The 19422-nt window shown below is 45.1% G+C and overlaps 1 protein-coding gene across 2 annotated transcripts in view; it reads left to right on the top strand.

The window, feature by feature from the left end:
- The window catches only part of LOC112251656 (rho guanine nucleotide exchange factor 18), a 113519-nt gene that overhangs the window by 92726 nt on the left and 1371 nt on the right, over positions 1–19422 (top strand). For both annotated transcript variants that reach the window (XM_042322549.1, XM_042322548.1), the window contains exons 29-30: positions 4548–4793; positions 13345–13699. In XM_042322549.1, coding sequence (XP_042178483.1) covers positions 4548–4793; positions 13345–13699 — 601 coding nt within the window. The remainder of the gene's footprint in view (positions 1–4547; positions 4794–13344; positions 13700–19422) is intronic.

Below are 19422 nucleotides of genomic sequence, written 5' to 3'. Positions count from 1 at the left end.
GCCAACGTTTACAATGATGACTACATCTCTAATTAGACTGGCTGTCTGCCTCCTGCTATAGCCAACGTTTACAGTGATGACTACATCTCTAATTAGACTGGCTGTCTGCCTCCTGCTATAGTCAACGTTTACAATGATGACTACATCTCTAATTAGACTGGCTGTCTGCCTCCTGCTATAGTCAACGTTTACAATGATGACTACATCTCTAATTAGACTGGCTGTCTGCCTCCTGCTGTAGCCAACGTTTACAGTGATGACTACATCTCTAATTAGACTGGCTGTCTGCCTCCTGCTATAGCCAACGTTTACAGTGATGACTACATCTGTAATACAGCTGTTTGCCTCTTGCTTGTGTTTGATATGCTGTCTAGATAGCTGCATGGAACTCCCCACTTGAATTTAGCATTGGGGCAACAAAAAAAATCTCTGTTTTAACCAAACACAGGTTGATATTTCCCCTGTCAATAGAGAGCAATAATAATGACGTGTTTCGGTAGGCACGATCTATAGTAGTTTGAGCATGTCTACTACCATGTATTTTGTGTACAACATTCATGGGCGATCGAGTAGAGGGAGGAAGCGTCAGGGGAGCCGCGAGCTGCAGCCGAACACAGAGGTCGGTTGTGGCAAAGAAGACCTAGTTGAATTGCAGTTGGTCCAGAACAGAGCAGCACGTAGCTCTACACAGAGGTCGGTTGTGGCAAAGAAGACCTAGTTGAATTGCAGTTGGTCCAGAACAGAGCAGCACGTAGCTCTACACAGAGGATGAATGTCATACCCTTTACAGACAGACTTTACTGTGTTTTGCGTCTAAAAATTTTTTTTTAAAGATCTGGCAGTGTTCTCTTTTAGAACCCGATTCATAATCCCATTTTTAGCACATTCTTGCTTGGATGAGCCTTTGGTTATATCTCCCATGCCGGGCAAGTTGAGGAGTAAAACATGGATTTGGTGTTTTTGCTATTTTATTAAGATCAAATCTTAAGTTTATTTGTCACGTGCGCCGAATACAACAGGTGTAGTAGACCTTACAGTGAAATGCTGAATACAACAGGTGTAGTAGACCTTACAGTGAAATGCTGAATACAACAGGTGTAGTAGACCTTACAGTGAAATGCTGAATACAACAGGTGTAGTAGACCTTACAGTGAAATGCTGAATACAACAGGTGTAGTAGACCTTACAGTGAAATGCTGAATACAACAGGTGTAGTAGACCTTACAGTGAAATGCTGAATACAACAGGTGTAGTAGACCTTACAGTGAAATGCTGAATACAACAGGTGTAGTAGACCTTACAGTGAAATGCTGAATACAACAGGTGTAGTAGACCTTACAGTGAAATGCTGAATACAACAGGTGTAGTAGACCTTACAGTGAAATGCTGAATACAACAGGTGTAGTGGACCTGACAGTGAAATGCTGAATACAACAGGTGTAGTAGACCTGACAGTGAAATGCTGAATTAAAACAGGTGTAGTAGACCTTACAGTGAAATGCTGAATACAACAGGTGTAGTAGACCTTACAGTGAAATGCTGAATACAACAGGTGTAGTGGACCTGACAGTGAAATGCTGAATACAACAGGTGTAGTAGACCTGACAGTGAAATGCTGAATTAAAACAGGTGTAGTAGACCTTACAGTGAAATGCTGAATACAACAGGTGTAGGTAGACCTTACAGTGAAATGCTGAATACAACAGGTGTAGTAGACCTTACAGTGAAATGCTGAATACAACAGGTGTAGTAGACCTTACAGTGAAATGCTGAATACAACAGGTGTAGTAGACCTTACAGTGAAATGCTGAATACAACAGGTGTAGTAGACCTTACAGTGAAATGCTGAATACAACAGGTGTAGTAGACCTTACAGTGAAATGCTGAATACAACAGGTGTAGTAGACCTTACAGTGAAATGCTGAATACAACAGGTGTAGTAGACCTTACAGTGAAATGCTGAATACAACAGGTGTAGTAGACTTTACAGTGAAATGCTGAATACAACAGGTTAGTAGACCTTACAGTGAAATGCTGAATACAACAGGTGTAGTAGACCATTTTTACAGTGAAATGCTGAATACAACAGGTGTAGTAGACCTTACAGTGAAATGCTGAATACAACAGGTGTAGTGGACCTGACAGTGAAATGCTGAATACAACAGGTGTAGTAGACCTGACAGTGAAATGCTGAATTAAAACAGGTGTAGTAGACCTCACAGTGAAATGCTGAATACAACAGGTGTAGTAGACCTTACAGTGAAATGCTGAATACAACAGGTGTAGTAGACCTTACAGTGAAATGCTGAATACAACAGGTGTAGTAGACCTTACAGTGAAATGCTGAATACAACAGGTGTAGTGGACCTGACAGTGAAATGCTGAATACAACAGGTGTAGTAGACCTGACAGTGAAATGCTGAATTAAAACAGGTGTAGTAGACCTTACAGTGAAATGCTGAATACAACAGGTGTAGGTAGACCTTACAGTGAAATGCTGAATACAACAGGTGTAGTAGACCTTACAGTGAAATGCTGAATACAACAGGTGTAGGTAGACCTCACAGTGAAATGCTGAATACAACAGGTGTAGTAGACTTTACAGTGAAATGCTGAATACAACAGGTGTAGTAGACCTGACAGTGAAATGCTGAATACAACAGGTGTAGTAGACCTTACAGTGAAATGCTGAACACAACAGGTGTAGTAGACCTTACAGTGAAATGCTGAATACAACAGGTGTAGGTAGACCTTACAGTGAAATGCTGAATACAACAGGTGTAGTAGACCTTACAGTGAAATGCTTACTAACAGGCTCTAACCAATAGTGTTTTAAAAAGATGTTAGGTAGGTAAAGAAATAAAAACAACAGTAAATAACAGTAGCGAGGCTACATACAGACACCGGTTAGTCAGGCTGATTGACGTAGTATGTACATGTAGATATGGTTAAAGTGACTATGCATATATGATGAACAGAGAGTAGCAGTAGTGTAAAAGAGGGGTTGGTGGGACACAATGCAGATAGCCCGGTCAGCCAATGTGCGGGAGCACTGGTTGGTCGGGCCAATTGAGGTAGAATGTACATGTGTACATGATCCTCATTAGCTGTTGCAAAAGCAGCTGCTACTCTTCCTGTAGTCCACACAAAACAGAACATCATACAGAACATCATTAGACAAGAACAGCTCAAGGACAGGACTACATGCATTTCTGAGGGTGGATGTCTATTTAAATAAATCCATTCAATATACACCATAAGAAAGAAAGAAAACACATAGAAAGTCATGTTTTGAGGTGATGTTACTGGTGTGTGCAGCCGATTGGTCAGATGGCTGAGCCAATGAAATCAATAGTTCAACTGACAAGAAACCTTTTAGGCTGCCCTGATCAGTCACGCACATATTTTATAGTATAGTATATTTTTATAGTAGGCTGAGAATATAATGAAATATAACGGAATCAAATACAAGTATTTCTTCCCACACAACTTCATGGCAACGTGTGGAACCGCTGTCGTTTTAAAAATAAATGATGATATTTTGAAACTGAGCCCAAGACAAGGCCATGCTTTTGATTTCCGTTTCATCTGTTTCCTACCTTCCCTCTGCTTTGTTAGGGAGCAGTCGTAGGGTCTTAAATTAAAAGTATATTCATCATGATGTGTGAGTCTCGTGTTCATATTTCACAACCTCCGTGGGATATTGGAGTTGCCTTTTACGAGATCAAGCAAACTAGACCTACACTTGATTTAGGCTTCATTATCGCAAGCTAAATGCTTCTGTTCAGTGATAGATGAGTAAATGAATAGACTAGCTATACAGCAGGTAGCCTCGTGGTTAGAGCGTTGGGCAGGTAGCCTCGTGGTTAGAGCGATGGGCCAGTAACCGAAAGGTTGCTGGATCGAATCCCCGAGCTGACCATCTGTCATTCTGCCCCTGAGCAAGGTAGTTAACCCACTGTTCCCCGGGTGCCGAAGACATGGATGTCTTAACCCACAGCCCCCCCCCTTACCACCTCCACTTATTTGCCCAGACAGAGAATTAACCAAATATACAGACGGAGATTCAGTTAAACAAAGTCACATTGGTTGATTTAAGACTAGTTTCAGGCTTTTGGTAAAGAGTAGGCCCAGGTTACTAAGCAAATCTAGAGCAAAATAATCCACTTGTTAAAATACAAAACATGTCTGGCAAAATGTTCTGATCAGTGCTGATAATTGAGCCAACTAGACAAGGTGATTATGAGCAGCACTCACATCAACTTAGCTTTTCCACAACCTAATTGTATTGTAGCCTAACCAATATCTAAGATGTTAGTGAAAAGAAAATGTATTGATTTATTAAAGACGAGCCCCCCACGCTTGTCTAAAAGCGGTGCTGAAATAGGCTGGGCTATTCCTTCAAATGGATTACAAGATCATCATTGGATCATTTGGGGACTTTTAGTCAACAACTATTTGAAAATCCTGAACCGCAGCCACTTCGAAGAACAACTGCATTATACCAGTCTGCATGAAGTAGAGATGAACCTTGTGTTTGTCCCCAGGCTCGCTGGGAGAGGGAGCGGGAGCGCCACCGGCTGCAGGCCGAGGTCACAGAAGGGATGCTGAGGCAGAGAGAGGACGACTGCAGGAGGCTGGAGGAGAAGCTGGCGGAAGAGAGGGATGACCTGGAGAGACAGAGAGAGACGTACCAACAGGATCTGGAGAGACTGAGGGAGTCGACCCGCACAGTGGAGAAGGAGAAGGAACGCCTGGAGCAGCAGAGGAAGATCAAGAGGAAGACCATTGAGGTGGGGTTGATGTCTCTCTCTCACTCACACACACATTACACTTACACCCGGTGTCCATTGGTATCGCTCTGCTATCCGTACCAGCACCAGTCGCATATGGCTAAAACACGACTTGCCCCAACCCAACACCTCATTGGTGGTTAACAACTAAAGCTTTGAAGTTATCTGGTGACCTACCAACCCATTTCACCAAGCCATGTCCCAATATCAAGCCAAGACCCAAGAATGAGGGATTCTACTCGATGGCACAAACTCAAAGTAAAAATTGGCTATATCCTAAACATGATTTTCTTTGATCTTTTTGGTCTTCTTTTAAGGTTAGCATTGTGGCTAGGGTTAAGGTTAGTTTTAAAATCACATTTCCTTTTGACGATAAATTGTGTAAATAGGCAGTGTTTTGACTTTGTGGCTGTGGTAACTAGGACTTCAATTTTGAAGTAGTTAATTTTCTTCTTCAGGATTGGCTGATCCCTCCTGATGACCCGGTTGGACATGACTCCCAACAGGGTCACCAGGAGGGATCAGCCAATGAAGTTGGACGCCCCACCCAGTTGACAAAATTAAAATGTCGGAAGCCCTTAATGGAGCCCTTAATGGAGCTGCCTGTGCTAACACTGCCTTTTGTCCACTACAGGCCTCTCTCATGTTCTGTTTCCCCCTCATATCCTTCCCCATCCAGCATAGCAAACACCTCTGCTGTGTTTCAGTGTTACCTTTGCTCTGTCCCTATGCCAACAGGAGAACAGATACATGAATACTGAAGATACTCCCTCCCTCCCTTGTTCCCTCCCCTCTCTCCTTTGTTCCCTCCCTTGTTCCCTCCCCTCTCTCCTTTGTTCCCTCCCTCCCTTGTTCCCTCCCCTCTCTCCTTTGTTCCCTCCCTCCCTTGTTCCCTCCCTCTCTCCCTTGTTCCCTCCCCTCTCTCCCTTGTTCCCTCCCCTCCCTCCCTTGTTCCCTCCCCTCTCTCCCTTGTTCCCTCCCCTCCCTCCCTCCCTCCCTTGTTCCCTCCCTTGTTCCTCCCCTCCCTCCCTTGTTCCCTCCCCTCCCTCCCTTGTTCCCTCCCCCCTCCCTCCCTTGTTCCCTCCCTCCCTTGTTCCCTCCCCCTTGTTCCCTCCCTTGTTCCCTCCCCTCTCCCTTGTTCCCTCCCTCTCTCCCTTGTTCCCTCCCTCTCTCCCTCCCTTGTCCCTTGTTTCCCCCCTCTCTCCCTCCCCCTCTCTCCCTTGTTTCCTCCCTCTCTCCCTTGTTTCCTCCCCTCTCTCCCTTGTTTCCTCCCCTCTCTCCCTTGTTTCCTCCCCTCTCTCCCTTGTTTCCTCCCCTCTCTCCCTTGTTCCCTCCCCTCTCTCCCTTGTTCCCTCCCTCCTTTGCTCCCTTCATCCATCCTTCCTCCCCCCTTGTCTGTCTGGATTCCTATAACAGCCCACACACTTGCACACCACACACACACACACACACACACACACACCTGCCACTTCCCTTAGCCTGTTTACTGATGGGCCGTGTGATAACCACAGCAGTAGCACAGTAATGGGGGAAACACATCCACCCATCTGAATACAGTTCTAACTAGTCAACCAGGAAGCCACCAACACAGGGAAATATTCTCTTTCCATCTCTTTTTACTCTTCAACAAAAACTTGTATTGTGTGAGTTTGTTTTTAAATGGAGTGTCGTTAGCTCAACTAGTGGAAGTCTATGGGAACAGCTAGCATGTCATTGAGCACAGAACAGTACTAGCATGCAGCAGACGTGAATTACCTGCTACATTACAGCCACATATCATTAAATGTATCTGGTCTTTCAACGTCGGCAGGCGGGACTGTGTTCCACCCGGAACATTCTGCAGACAGACGGGTGCCCCTGATAGCCAGAGCTGCCTTGTGGGTATTATTTGGTTTGACTTGAATTGACTGGGTTAGCCATCTGAAGTGAGGAGTTGACTACCACAACCACGACATTGTTCAGGTATGACATGGCATCTCTGGCTGGCTACTTGTCAGATCAAGACCTGGCCAACTCCACAGGAAGTGGGGGGAATCTCCCTTGAGTCCGTAATGATAAGGATCTTTGGCAATGTCCGTGGCTAGAAACAGGTCTCTCTGTGGCGGCGTAATGCAGAGAGTGACACAATTTGTTGTTAGTGAGTGAAGTGATGAGAGCATTATTGTATTTGGTGCAAATCATTCCTTAAGTGCTAGACATCAGCTAAGTCTGGTAATGAATGGTGTGGCTGTTGAACAAGTGGAGGAGTCATGGTCAAAACATATAGATTCAATGGTTATAAAGATGGGGAGAAGTCTGTTCGTAATAAAGAGATGCTCTGCTGACACCACACTCCACAAAGCAGGTCCTCGAGGCTCTAGTTTGATCTGATCTTGATTATTGTCCAGCCATGTGGTCAAGTCCTCCAGGCTCTAGTTTGATCGTATCTTGATTATTGTCCAGCCATGTGGTCAAGTCCTCCAGGCTCTAGTTTTGTCTAATCTTGATTATTGTCCAGCCATGTGGTCAAGTGCTGCAATGAAAGACCTAGTGAAGTTGCAGCTGGTCCAGAACAGAGCGGCTCGTCTTGCTCTTCATTGTAATCAGAGGGCTGATATAAATACTATGCTGCCAGTCTCTCTTGGGTAAGAGCTGAGGAGAGACTGACTGGCTGGCTGTACTTCTTGTTTTTATAAGAAACATTAGTGTTGAAAATTCCAAATTGTTTGCGTAGTCAATTTACACACAGCACTGACACACACACACACACACCTCAAGACATGCCACCAGGGGTCTTTTCACAGTCTCCAGGTCTAGAACAAATTCAAGGAAATGTACAGTATTATACAGAGCCATGAGTGAGTGGAACTCCCTTTCCATCTTATATATCGCAAGAGAACAGCAAACCTGTTTTCAATAAACAAATAAAGCAACACCTCACGGCACACCTCTCCTCCATGTGACCTACTTGTGGTGTGTGTGTGATGTTTTTCAGCTCTGAGTAAGAGCTTTGTTTTGGCCTGGCTGTTTTCTCCCAGGCAGATGACATGAAACACAACAGCCTTTTCATTTGAAAATCAGTGACACACAGACTGATCTCTGCTGTTTAAAGGAGAAACATATCTAAAAGACAAATATTGCCACATTCTAATAATAATAGGTTATTTGATAAAGCCATGTATGGCTTGAGAACCTGTGAAACAGTGGAGGTCAGAGCCGTTTAAGATGAGGGAGGAATCTTTTTTTTTTATGAGCGTGGCCTTATTTCTATTACAGCATATTGGATGACTGTCATTCATATTCCATTCACCCAGTTCAATGTAACAGCGATAGGTTTAGGCTACTACATGATACTTGAATTTGCCCTATATACATCATGAGGTTGCTACAACCTAGCCTACAAATGAGCACAGGTCAATGAGACATATTGGAGTAATCAAGGTGAGTGACACATTCAATACTGCCTTGCCTGCATCTAGCTGATCTGGGCTGTAAGCATTAGTCCAAACAGTTGTGAAACTTGTGTCCCCAATCATTGCCCTGGGGGATTGGGATCTTTTTTTTTTTGTTGACCAAAGCTAAATGCGCCTCCTATTGGCCCTCCAACACCACTTCCAGCAGCATCTGGTCTCCCATCCAGGGACTGACCAGGACCTACCCTACTTAGCTTCAGAAGCAAGCCAGCTGCTGTCCCTCTGAGGCTGCTGTAGAACAGTGGGTTTTAATCCGTTATTTGGTGACATGAATATATTTAGTGTTTAAACAAACAAACAAAAAGGTTATTTATTTATTTACTATGACAATTCTTCTGTTGTCCCGTTCCTCCACTGCTGCAAAGGTCTTTCTGCATCACTTTGCTCTGCACTCTAACGTAGAAACACCGTGCACCTGGCAACCTTGGTTAGCGCGCACTGCGCCCGGCCCGCCAGAGGAGTCGCTGGTGCGCGATGAGACAAGGATATCCCTACTGGCCAAACCCTCCCTAACCTGGACAACGCTAGGCCAATTGTACGTCGACCCCACGGACCGGCCGGTTACGACAGAGCCTGGGCGCGAACCCAGAGTCTCTGGTGGCACAGCTGGCGCTACAGTACAGCGCCCTTAACCCGGGAAGCCAGAACTGTGCTTCTTAACCCCTGACCCCCCCCCAGGCTTGGTCACGTGTCTGACGTCTCACTGTATCCTAGTCATTCAGTATCACTGTATGATGTTTTGTAAATTGAATAATTAAATCTTCCTCACCCTCCCCACTATAACACAGTAGCTAGGTGATGTGTGATGAGCTTGCTGGCATACAAACGCTGCTGTGGCATCACTCAGGTGGGTCAGAGTGCTTCACCACCTACTCCTTTGCAATGAGTCCACTCTTCTTACTATGTAAAAGGACTTAGACAATGTTTCAATCACAATTTCCACTCCATTTTCAAGCCATTCATCAACTCCACATCTTTCTGCCTGTCTGTCTCCTGATCCTGCTTTTTCTATATATTTTGGTTTTTGGCATATTGACATTTTATGCAGACAGTGATGAAATTGGAGGTGGGAGAAACAGTTGGAAGGGTGGACGCTGGGATTGAAATCCTCTGCACTTCCTGGTCGCCCTCTGATATAAACCGGCTTTCTGACAGTGTTGTCGTGGTCTGTCAGACAGTCGGAGTGGTTTTACGGCTAACTCGGTCAAGGCCTCTGGGGTCAAGGCCGCTGGGGTCAGCCAGGGCTCTTAGTCACTTCCTCTCCTCCAGGTAATAACTGTTATGTTCCTCACATCAGGCCTGTAAACCTGTACTCACTCACACCAGACCTGCTATCCTCAGGGCACACATTCTGTTGTCTTGAGTATTAGCAATCCCATGTTAGTGTGCAGTGCAGTGCTCTGACCCTAGCTTACGTTGAGACTGAAAAGAGGATGATTTCTGAGGCATTTTTGTCTTTTTTAAAATAAAGTTTTGTTTCGGCTGGAGTGGAGGTGCTAGTACTACGAGCTTTTCTGTTTTCTTTTCTTAGAGCAGACAAGTTAGGCCCACCTGCTTGAACAGGAATGAGCCCTGTTAGCTATTTGGGTTATGGGTTCGCAGCCCCCTTCCCAAGGCATTGTGGAAACAGGAAACAGGAAACCCACCTGTCTCAGCTGGTGATGAGTATCCAAGGAGCCTGATGATGAGAAAAAGCCACAATGTATAATTAGCCATTCTGCAGGCAACCCATCACCCTCTCATTAATAGAGCTGCTAGAGCCCAGCCAGGCCTAATTGTTTATGTGCTGTCAGTCAAGTCTTTGTGCTCCCTGTATTTACCATGACTTTACCATGCACCTTGGGGAGGAAACAATGGAACGTCTGTGTGCGTGGGGGTGTGCGAGTGTTGAGAGAGGGGAGAGCGTAGCACAGAACCCCACTGCATAACTGAGTTATCACCTCTGGGCACTTCTATCCTCCAGAGCTGAGTGGGCTGCAGCCTCAGAAGAGGCCTCAGTGTGTTCAGTGTTACCTTTCACAAACAGACATGGATCCACTCGCTCTGCCTGGGCTACCCACTCGCTCTGCCTGGCCTACCCACTCGCTCTGCCTGGCCTACCCACTCGCTCTGCCTGGCCTACCCACTCGCTCTGCCTGGCCTACCCACTCGCTCTGCCTGGCCTACCCACTCGCTCTGCCTCACACTACACTGACTGACTAAGCGTGACCGACTGTCACACATGACACGTCTCCCGTAATCCCTTCCACCCCTCACACAGTGCCCCTTGCCCTGGGATGCCAGGCTCATGCCCCAGCGGTCACATTGGTTGCTAGCAGGCAGGGGAAGCCCCCTAATACAGCTGGACACATCTGCCTCCCAGCCCTCTGGGACCCAGGCCCTCCCAGCCCTCTGGGACCCAGGCCCTCCCAGCCCTCTGGGACCCAGGCCCGCCCAGCCCTCTGGGACCCAGGCCCTCCCAGCCCTCTGGGACCCAGGCCCGCCCAGCCCTCTGGGACCCAGGCCCTCCCTGGCATCCCATCTCCTTCTCCACACTCCTCAATCATACTGGAGCTGGACTGTCTGTCACTGCACAGGGTGTCAGATATATGCCAGCAAGACAATAAACTGATGTGGTTTCTTGACTTAACACACTTATTGGAGATCGACTTTGCTGCTTCACTCAACTTTCTTTGAAGGTGGTTATTAGTGTGACAATGCAGACAGTGTTTAGAGTTTTATTTTTGTTGCTTTGGGATTGTGTTGTAAAAGCCTGTTCCAAAATGCCTGCTCAGCAGAAAGAGCAGCATGTGTTTCGGATTGCTCTTCAACAGATTGTGTTTCCTTTAATGGTACAGCGGCTCTGTGCTGAGTTAAGACGCTGCTGTCTCACGGCGCCGGGTGCCGGGCTGGCCCTTTTAGAAGCAGGGTTCAAAGATACCTCAACACTCATTTAAACATAACAAGCAGTGCTCTCTCTCTCGCTGCTGCACGCTGCAAACCGCGGCTGCCGTGCACAAACATAAAATTCCAAAGCAAGAGGGTTCCAATTTACATGGCGAACCAAGTTCGCTCAAAGCCATAGAACAGAGATCAACAAACTATTATATTATGTTGTTACCATGGGTTCCATGACAACAGTATTCTCTTTTATGTTGTTACCATAGGTTCCATGACAACAGTATTCTCTTTTATGTTATTACCATAGGTTCCATGACAACAGTATTCTCTTTTATGTTATTACCATAGGTTCCATGACAACAGTATTCTCTTTTATGTTATTGCCATAGGTTCCATGACAACAGTATTCTCTTTTATGTTATTACCATAGGTTCCATGACAACAGTATTCTCTTTTATGTTATTACCATAGGTTCCATGACAACAGTATTCTCTTTTATGTTATTACCATAGGTTCCATGACAACAGTATTCTCTTTTATGTTATTACCATAGGTTCCATGACAACAGTATTCTCTTTTATGTTATTACCATAGGTTCCATGACAACAGTATTCTCTTTTATGTTATTACCATAGGTTCCATGACAACAGTATTCTCTTTTATGTTATTACCATAGGTTCCATGACAACAGTATTCTCTTTTATGTTGTTTAGGTTCCATGACAACAGTATTCTCTTTTATGTTATTACCATAGGTTCCATGACAACAGTATTCTCTTTTATGTTATTACCATAGGTTCCATGACAACAGTATTCTCTTTTATGTTCTTACCATAGGTTCCATGACAACAGTATTCTCTTTTATGTTCTTACCATAGGTTCCATGACAACAGTATTCTCTTTTATGTTCTTACCATAGGTTCCATGACAACAGTATTCTCTTTTATGTTCTTACCATAGGTTCCATGACAACAGTATTCTCTTTTATGTTGTTACCATAGGTTCCATGACGACCTCAATCTAAAGCGATGTAATTGTCCTGCACATTTTTGGTGTCCAACTGAAACTGAAATATCTATATCCTGAGTTGAACTTGTTGAAACTACTTGCACATGTGACTCAAAATGGCTTCTCATCCTCCACTTTTATGTTATTAATTGTGTGTATGCACAGTGCATTCGGAAAGTAGGCGCACCCCTTGACTTTTCACCCCCCAAAAATTACTTTACAGCCTTATTCTAAAATGTATTTCATTTTTTCTCATCAATCTACACACAATACTCCATAATGACATCTCAATACCCCATAATGACATCTCAATACCCCATAATGACATCTCAATACCCCATAATGACATCTCAATACCCCATAATGACATCTCAATACCCCATAATGACATCTCAATACCCCATAATGACATCTCAATACCCCATAATGACATCTCAATACCCCATAATGACATCTCAATACATCCCATAATGACATCTCTCAATATCTCCCCATAATGACATCTCAATACCCCATAATGACATCTCAATACCCCATAATGACATCCCAATACCCCATAATGACATCTCAATACTCCATAATGACATCTCAATACTCCATAATGACATCTCAATACTCCATAATGACAAAGCAAAAACAGGTTTTTAGAAATCTTTGTACATTTACATAAGTATTCAGACCTTTTATTCAGTACTTTGTTGAAGAGCTTTTGTCAACGATTACAGCCTCCAGTCTTCTTGGGTATGACTCTACAAGCTTGGCACACCTGTATTTGGGGAGTTTCTCCCATTCTCTCCTGATCCTCTCAAGCTCTGTCAGGCTGGATGGGGAGCGATGCTGCACAACTATTTTCAGGTCTCTGCAGAGATGTTAGATCAGGTTCAAGTCCGGGTTCTGGCTGCAGAGATGGTTGTTCTTCTGAAAGGACTCTAGAGCGCTGTCAGTGACCATCAGGTTCCTGGGCACCTCCCTGACCACGCCCCTTCTCCCCCGATTGCTCAGTTTCCCGGGTGACCAGCTCTAGGAAGAGTCTTGGCGGTTCCAAACTTCTTCAATTTAAGAATGATGGAGGCCACTGTGTTCCTGGGAACCTTCAATGCTGCAGACATTGTTTCGGTACCCTTTACCAGATCTGTGCCTCGACACAATTCCTTCGACCTCATGGCTTGGTCTTTGCTGAATGAATGAATGCTCTCCCTTTCCCCCTCCCAGGTGATGCCCTTCTCTGGCAGTCTAAATGGGGATCTCCTTCTGGGCGTGGGCGTGGGCAGTAGCTGCAGCGTCGGATCAGACCTCTCCCTCACCCTCCCCCAGAAGGCCCTGGTTCGTTCCAGCCCTTCTGTGGCGCCCGCAGACTACCTGGAGCGTCCTGAGGTTCTGGCTCGGGGCCAGAGCGCCAACGCCACGGCGCTGCCGGTGAAGAAGGAGGTGCCCCTCCACCTGTGCAGCACCACCAACCAGCAGCACAAGCAGGTGGGTGTCCAGCAGCAGATCCCCACCAAGCTGGCAGCCCTGAGCTCAAAGAGTTCGAAGAGTGCCAAGGCCACCCACCGCACCGACAGCACAGGTAAGACCAGCCACAACACATCACCACCCTACAGTAGGATAGCAGGTCACTCCCTACTGTTGATCTGTGATGTAATGTTGATCTATGATGTAATGTTGGTCTATGATGTAATGATGATGATCTAATGTTGAATCCAAGATGGCGTCTCAGTCGGACGTCTGTTTTTGTCTTGTCCCGTGTATATATCGTTTTCTTCGTATATATTTTTTATTTAAATTTCCATCTACGGTCTGAACATACTCTCCTGCAACCCTCCTCACCCAATGTGGTACGGATCTGCAACCCCCACCAGAAGCTAGCCAGCTAACTAGCTAGTAGTCAGTTAGCCACTGCTAGTAGTCAGTTAGCCACTGCTAGCAGTCAGTTAGCCACTGCTAGCAGTCAGTTAGCCACTGCTAGCAGTCAGTTAGCCACTGCTAGCGGTCAGTTAGCCACTGCTAGCGGTCAGTTAGCCACTGCTAGCGGTCAGTTAGCCACTGCTAGCGGTCAGTTAGCCACTGCTAGCGGTCAGTTAGCCACTGCTAGCGGTCAGTTAGCCACTGCTAGCGGTCAGTTAGCCACTGCTAGCGGTCAGTTAGCCACTGCTAGCGGTCAGTTAGCCACTGCTAGCGGTCATCACCGTTGGACATCAGCCAGTCAGCACAGCGCGATATCAACCCAGAGCATATCGGACTGCCTTGTCTCTACCGCATCTCCGGATTCCTACCGCAAGCTCTGAACCTTCACACCTGATCATCGCAGATAGCTAGCTGCTAGGAGTGGCTAATCCTGGCTAACGTCTCTGTCCCGAAGCAAGCAACAGTTAGCCTGTAGCTAGCCTCGAGCAAGACCCATCTCCTGGCTACCCGAAAAGATCCATCAGCCAATTCTTGGGCCACAATACCTCTTTTGCCAATTGGCCTGGACTGCCGACACGGAGCCCCGACGATCCATCACGACTGGTCTGCCGACGTAACCGTCCAAGGTGGTTTCAACAGGCTCTTCCGTTGCGACGTCCCCAGATGCTCATCTGCTAGCCCCGGCCCGCTAGCTGTCTGAATCATCGTGTCTCCAGCTCGCCTAGCGTAGTAGCGACTACTGAATTGGTTCCCTGACTCAGAAATTGCTACTCACTGGACCCAATGATCACTCGGCTACACACGCCTCTCCCTTATGTCAATATGCCTTGTCTATTGCTGTTTTGGTTAGTGATTGTCTTATTTCACTGTAGCGCCTCCAGCCCTGCCCAATATGCCTTAGCTAGCCCTTTTGTTCCACCCCCCACACATGCGGTGACCTCACCTGGCTTAACTGGTGCCTCTAGAGACAAAACCTCCCTCATCGTCACTCAGTGCCTAGATTTACCTCCACTGGACTCACTTCCTACCACACCCTTGTCTGTACATTATGCCTTGAATATATTCTTCCGCACCCAGAGATCTGCTCCTTTTACTCTGTTCCCGAACACACTAGACGACCAGTTCTTATAGCCTTTAGCCGTACTCTTATCATACTCCTCCTCTGTTCATCTGGTGATGTAGAGGTTAACCCAGGCCCTTGCTTGACATCATGGGAAAATCAAAAGAAATCAGCCAAGACCTCAGGAAAAAAAATGGTATACCTCCACAAGTCTGGTTCATCCTTGGGAGAAATTTCCAAACGCCTGAAGGTACCACAGTCATCTGTACAAACAATAGTACCCAAGTATAAACACCATGGGACCATGCAGCCGTCATACTGCTCAGGAAGGAGACGCGTTCTGTCTCCAAGAGATTAACATACTTTGGTGCGATAAGTGCAAATCAATCTTAGAACAAAAGCAAAGGACCTTGTGAAGATGCTGGAGAAAACGGGTATAAAAGTATCTATATCCACAGTAAAATGAGTCCCATATCGACAACCTGAAAGGCCGCTCAACAAGGAAGAAGCCACTGCTCCAAACCCGCCATAAAAATGCCAGACTACGGATTGCATCTGCACATGGGGACAAAGATCGTAATTTTTGGAGAAATGTCCTCTGGTCTGATGAAACAAAAATAGAACTGTTTGGCCATAATGATCATGATGTTTGGAGGAAAAATGGGGAGGCTTGCAAGCCGAAAAACACAACATCCCAACCGTGAAGCACGGGTGTTGCAGCATTATGTTGTGGGGGTGCTTTGCTGCAGGAGGGACTGGTGCACTTCACAAAATAGATGGCTTCATGAGGAAGGAAAATTATGTAGATACAGTGCCTTGCGAAAGTATTCGGCCCCCTTGAACTTTGCGACCTTTTGCCACATTTCAGGCTTCAAACATAAAGATATAAAACTGTATTTTTTTGTGAAGAATCAACAACAAGTGGGACACAATCATGAAGTGGAACGACATTTATTGGATATTTCAAACTTTTTAACAAATCAAAAACTGAAAAATTGGGCGTGCAAAATTATTCAGCCCCTTTACTTTCAGTGCAGCAAACTCTCTCCAGAAGTTCAGTGAGGATCTCTGAATGATCCAATGTTGACCTAAATGACTAATGATGATAAATACAATCCACCTGTGTGTAATCAAGTCTCCGTATAAATGCACCTGCACTGTGATAGTCTCAGAGGTCCGTTAAAAGCGCAGAGAGCATCATGAAGAACAAGGAACACACCAGGCAGGTCCGAGATACTGTTGTGAAGAAGTTTAAAGCCGGATTTGGATACAAAAAGATTCCCCAAGCTTTAAACATCCCAAGTAGCACTGTGCAAGAGATACTCCTTCCATTTCAATATTATCAGACCACTGCAAATCTACCAAGACCTGGCCGTCCCTCTAAACGTTCAGCTCATACAAGGAGAAGACTGATCAGAGATGCAGCCAAGAGGCCCATGATCACTCTGGATGAACTGCAGAGATCTACAGCTGAGGTGGGAGACTCTGTCCATACGACAACAATCAGTCGTATATTGCACAAATCTGGCCTTTATGGAAGAGTGGCAAGAAGAAAGCCATTTCTTAAAGATATCCATAAAAAATGTCGTTTAAAGTTTGCCACAAGCCACCTGGGAGACACACCAAACATGTGGAAGAAGGTGCTCTGGTCAGATGAAACCAAAATTGAACTTTTTGGCAACAATGCAAAACGTTATGTTTGGCGTAAAAGCAACACAGCTCATCACCCTGAACACACCATCCCCACTGTCAAACATGGTGGTGGCAGCATCATGGTTCTGCAAAAGACCTGAGACTGGGACGGAGATTTGCCTTCCAACAAGACAATGATCCAAAACCTAAAGCAAAATCTACAATGGAATGGTTCAAAAATAAACATATCCAGGTGTTAGAATGGCCAAGTCAAAGTCCAGACCTGAATCCATTCGAGAATCTGTGGAAAGAACTGAAAACTGCTGTTCACAAATGCTCTCCATCCAACCTCACTGAGCTCGAGCTGTTTTGCAAGGAGGAATGGGAAAAAATGTCAGTCTCTCGATGTGCAAAACTGATAGAGACACCCCAAGCGACTTACAGCTGTAATCGCAGCAAAAGGTGGCGCTACAAAGTATTAACTTAAGGGGGCTGAATAATTTTGCATGCCCAATTTTTCAGTTTTTGATTTGTTAAAAAAGTTTGAAATATCCAATAAATGTCGTTCCACTTCATGATTGTGTCCCACTTGTTGTTGATTCTTCACAAAAAAATACAGTTTTATATCTTTGTTTGAAGCCTGAAATGTGGCAAAAGGTCGCAAAGTTCAAGGGGGCCGAATACTTTCGCAAGGCACTGTATATTGAAGCAACATCTCAAGACATCAGTCAGGAAGTTAAAGCTTGGTCGCAAATGGGTCTTCCAAATGGACAATGACCCCAAGCATACTTCCAACGTTGTGGCAAAATGGCTTAAGGACAACAAAGTGGCGTGGCCATCACAAAGCCCTGACCTCAATCCCATAGAAGATTTGTGGGCAGAACTGAAAAAGCATGTGCAAGCAAGGAGGCTTACAAACCTGACTCAGTTACACCAGCTTTGTCAGGAGAAATGGGCCAAAATTCACTCAACTTATTGTGGGAAGCTTGTAGAAGGCTACCCGAAACATTTGACCCAAGTTAAACAATTTAAAGGCAATGCTACCAAATACTATTTGAGTGTATGTAAACTTCTGACATTTCACATAATTAAAATAAAGTGGTGATCCTAACTGACCTACGATGGGGAATTTTTACTAGGATTAAATGTCAGGAGTTGTGAAAAACTGAGTTTAAATGTATTTGGCTAAGGTGTATGTAAACTTCCGACTTCAACTGTTTGTGTCTGGTTAGACTGTAAACTCTCCTTCCAGACTCATATTAAGCATCTCCAATACAAAATGAAATCTAGAATCGGCTTCCTATTTTGCAACAAAGCGTCCTTCACTCATGCTGCCAAACATACCCTTGTAAAACTGACCATCCTACCGATCCTTGACTTCGGCAATGTCATTTACAAAATAGCCTCCAACACTCTACTCAGCAAACTGGATGTAGTCTATCACAGTGCCATCCGTTTTGTCACCAAAGCCCCATATACTACCCACCACTGCGACCTGTATGCTCTCGTTGGCTGGCCCTCGCTACATGTTCGCCGCCAGACCCACTGGCTCCAGGTCATCTATAAGATAAAGCCCCGCCTTATCTCAGCTCACTGGTCACCATAGCAACACCCACCTGTAGCACGCGCTCCAGCAGGTATATTTCACTGGTTATCCCCAAAGCCAACACTTACTTTGGCCGCCTTTCCTTCCAGGTCTCTGCTGCCAATGACTGGAACGAATTGCAAAAATCGCTGAGCTTGGAGACTTGTATCTCCCTCTCTAACTTTAAGCATCAGCTGTCAGAGTAGCTCACAGATCACTGTATCTGTACACAGCCAATCTGTAAATAGCACACCCAACTACCTCATCCCCATATTGTTATTTAACCTCTTGCTCTTTTGCACCCCAGTATCTCTACTTGCACATCATCATCTGCACATCTATCACTCCAGTATTAATGTTTAAATTGTAATTATTTCCCCTCTATGGCCTATTTATTGCCTTTCCTCCCTAATCTTCTACATTTGCTCACACTACATAGATTTTTCTATTGTGTTTTTGACTGTATGTTTGTTTATGTGTAACTCTGTTGTTTTTGTCGCACTGCTTTATCTTGGCCAGGTCGCAGTTGTAAATGAGAACTTATTCTCAACTGGCCTACCTGGTTAAATAAAGGTGAAATTAAAAAAATAACTTATTTTCTTTGTTGAGCTCAGGAAATGTAAATAAAATTAAACGGTAGCCACACCCTGCACTAGTAAAGTCTGACTATGTAGGTTAAAGGTTGACTATGTAGGTTAAAGGTTGACTATGTAGGTTAAAGGTTGACTATGCAGGTTAAAGTCTGACTATGTAGGTTAAAGGTTGACTATGCAGGTTAAAGGTTGACTATGTAGGTTAAAGGTTGACTATGTAGGTTAAAGTCTGACTATGTAGGTTAAAGGTTGACTATGCAGGTTAAAGGTTGACTATGTAGGTGAAAGTCTGCCTCTCAAACACGTGTGACTTCTCTCCCGAAGCGTCCTAACCAGACGCACCACTGTGAGTCTAGTTACTTCAGGATCAGGTGGGAGTTTCTGCTATGTGATAAGACCGTACAAATCGAAGCCTGCCCTGGTGCCTCTGGTCGAATAGTGTGATACCTGCATCCTGGCTTCTGAAAACACGTCTCTGGCCTTACTGATCTTAATGGTGCTCCATCATGATCACA

The sequence above is a fragment of the Oncorhynchus tshawytscha genome, linkage group LG05 (assembly GCF_018296145.1).
Source record: "Oncorhynchus tshawytscha isolate Ot180627B linkage group LG05, Otsh_v2.0, whole genome shotgun sequence".
NCBI lineage: Eukaryota > Metazoa > Chordata > Actinopteri > Salmoniformes > Salmonidae > Oncorhynchus > Oncorhynchus tshawytscha.
This window is presented reverse-complemented; position numbering and strand designations above follow the sequence as displayed.